The sequence below is a fragment of the Elephantulus edwardii genome, unplaced genomic scaffold, assembly GCF_000299155.1.
Source record: "Elephantulus edwardii isolate Elephantulus edwardi_28Jun2011 unplaced genomic scaffold, EleEdw1.0 scaffold00341, whole genome shotgun sequence".
In the NCBI taxonomy this organism is placed as follows: domain Eukaryota; kingdom Metazoa; phylum Chordata; class Mammalia; order Macroscelidea; family Macroscelididae; genus Elephantulus; species Elephantulus edwardii.
The window spans coordinates 1,277,027-1,280,124 of record NW_006400091.1 but is presented as its reverse complement, the minus strand read 5'-3'; the positions used below and the strand labels follow the sequence as shown (position 1 = coordinate 1,280,124).

General features: G+C 41.8%; 1 protein-coding gene across 2 annotated transcripts in view; it reads right to left on the bottom strand.

Moving 5' to 3' along the window:
- The window catches only part of NFRKB (nuclear factor related to kappaB binding protein), a 70,786-nt gene extending 68,073 nt beyond the window's left edge, over positions 1-2,713 (bottom strand). Inside the window, exon 1 of one of the 2 annotated variants that reach the window (XM_006901738.1) lies at positions 2,556-2,713. In XM_006901738.1, coding sequence (XP_006901800.1) covers positions 2,556-2,690 — 135 coding nt within the window. In that variant the 5' untranslated portion in view covers positions 2,691-2,713. The remainder of the gene's footprint in view (positions 1-2,555) is intronic. The other variant, XM_006901739.1, reaches the window with a different exon arrangement.
- Between the last annotated feature and the right edge of the window lie 385 nt (positions 2,714-3,098).

Sequence of the window (3,098 nt, the reverse complement as noted above, 5' to 3'; positions counted from 1 at the left end):
AAAAAAAAAAAATTTACAATGAAAAAAAAAATTATCTCCTAAACCTGAGTGAGACCTGAGAACAGAGAGAATGCTTTACCCTAGAGTTAGTGCCCTCAACTTGGACATCTAGCCTCCTAAACTATGAGAAAACACATTTGTTAAAGACCTCCACCGTGGTATTATTGTTACAGCAGTAGTAAACAACTAAAACACACTTTTTATGTGTGTTATATTTCGCTTGTATTAAAAAAAAAAAACAAACAATCTAAGATGCTATTTAGTTGGAGCAATTAGGAGAGACAAGTGAGGCAACACACAGCAGAAAGAGTAGCAAGAGACTTAGCTGAGAAACACATTACATAGATATGACTTTATCCTAAAGACAACTGTGATGCACTGAAGGAGAAGCAGCCGAGAAATCCAACCACCTCCTAGATCTTTCTACATGCATAAATCAAAAGTGTCTCAGACTCTATGTTCAAGATCTCCCCTTGCAAACTCATTCTGCTCACTAGTGTATTCCTATCATCTAACTCTTTGGCTGGCCAAGAGTAGGTACTCAATAAAACAAGCCACTAGCTAAGTGAATGGTCAAGAGATTTAGCTGAAAGAAAACTCAAAACTAAGAAAAAATGGGGTGAGATGGGTATGTATCAACTTCAGTACCACTGTTGCCTCAGACTGGGGAGATTAGACAAGGGCATAATGGCAGCTTCAAACTTATCTATAATGTTTGACATCAAAATAAGCATTTAAGAAAACACACAAATCACATTTTTATATGTTTATGATGATTAATTATCTCCTAAAGCTGAGTGATGTGTTGTTGTTTTGTTGTTATGTGCCGTCGAGTCGCTTGCGACTCATAGCGACCCTATGTACAACAGCCCTAAACTCCGCTCTGTCCTGTGCCAATCGCACTCTGACACTCCCATCCCAATTATCAGTCACTGAATCAATCCACCTCATAGAGGGCCTTCCTCTCCTGCGCTGTCCCTCCACTCTCGCAAGCATGATGTCCCTCTCTAAGGACCGGTCTCTCCTCACAACATGTCCAAAGTATGTTAGATGGAGCCTCAGAATCCTTGTCTCCAAGGAGCCACCCGGTTTAACCCTTTCCAGGACAAATATGTTTTGTTTTCCTAGCAGTCCATGGTATTCTCAAGACTCTTCTCCAGCACCACAGCTCAAAGGCATCAATTCTCCTTCTATCCTCCTTGGTCACTGTCCAACTCTCTGATGCATAACAAGTGATTGCGAACACCATGGCCTGTATCAGACGCACCTTAGTCTCCAGAGAGACACCATTGCTCTTCAGTACTTTGGAGAGGTCCCTAACAGCAGACTTTCCCATGGCAATGCACCTTTTAATTTCCTGGCTGCTGGTGCCAAGACTGTTGACTATGGAGCCAAGCAAACTAAAGCTGTGTACAACCTCAATCTCTTCACCATCCATCCTGATGCTGCCAATTGGTCCAGTGGTGAGAATCTTTGTCTTCTTGACATTGAGCCTCAATCCATATTGTGAGTGATGTGCAGATGAGTACTATTACTATATTATTATCTATTACTGTTACAGGCAGAGCCATCAGGTGGATTCCATCTTACAGCTACCATTTGCTGACAGAGGAAAACTATCCCAAAGGGTTTTCTGGCTGTACTAGTCACAGACGCAAACCGGTCTCTGTGGAGCCAATGGGTGGGTTGGAGTTGTTAACCTCTTGGTCAGCTAAACTTTTGATTGCTGTACCAGCGGGGCTCCTTTTAGGTCTTTCTCTACACCTGCCTATATTTGAAATGTGCCAAAGTAAACAAATCAATAAACATCTTTGAGCTCATACAATGCCATATACAGAGCAAGCGCTCAGCAAAAAAGATGTACATTATGATGCATGTACCATCCTGCTCAGGAACATGGTCAACAGCAAGCTATCCCAGGGCATGTACTATCAATTCAGCCAGGGTTACCTTATCAACACAGGCAATTACGCTTGAGTTTTCTTTAATGATTCATAACACAGGTAATCACTGCAATGTAAAAGGAAAAACAGAAAAGAAGAAAAAAAAACAATCCACACCAGTGGCCATTAAGCTGATGGCAACATCACAAGCTGCTGTGAGAAACTGCTCCATAGGTTTTCTAAGTCTAGGACTGTGCATAAGCAGACTGGCAGGCCTTTGTCCTGATGCCCCTCTCAGTAGGTCTGAATCAAAAACCTTTCAATTATACCAACCAGGGACATTTTAATGTAAGTATACAGATAATTCTGCTCCTGAAATTTGAAATTTCTTAACCCACAGAAATTATCTTGTTAAAAATTGGGGCTTATATCATATTACTAAGTTATTTTAACATGTTATTCAACATGTAGCATATGGCCTATCCTTTCATTAGAATATTCAATAAACTTGATAATTAAAGTGAAAGAAGAAAAAAAACACGGCACTACTCTACTCGCAATATAGGGAAACAGAAAGGAGGACTAGAGACTGAAGCTTGAAGAGAGCAGGTGTAGAAGAGCTCCTCTGGGGAAGCGGACAGAGGAAAAGACTGAGACAAGGTCAGGGCTTACATCCTCCAGGAGGTCCTCAGGCAGGCTGACCCGGGTGCCTCCCAGCAGGCAGTCCTCCATAATGCGAGTGCCATGACCATCGCTGCATGGAACCAGTTCCAGGGGATCTGTAAGCATATGGTCTAAGGAATCCATTGTTTCTTCTCCACAGGTTTTGATTCAGTGAGACCCTGAAATAAAATTAAAACATCAAACCAGATGCTACTGAATCAGCTCTGATCATGGAAGCTGACTGGAGTATGTGTCAAAAGCAAAACTGTACTCCAGGTGATTTTCACTGACTGACCTATTACATTATCGGTTCTTTCTTCCAAGGTTCCTGTAAGACTCAAGCTGCTAACTTTTCACTTAGTAGCTGAGTCCTCAATCATTTTTACCATCCAGACAGAAAGGCAGAAACTCGAGTCTGGCTGATGTCAGTGTATGCCTGCAGGAAACAGACGGGCCTGGAAAACAATACTTTTCCATAATCTCATCTATTCTGATTTTATGCCATGACTACAACTAAACAGCTCCTCTCCAGCCCTCACACCAATGCATTTC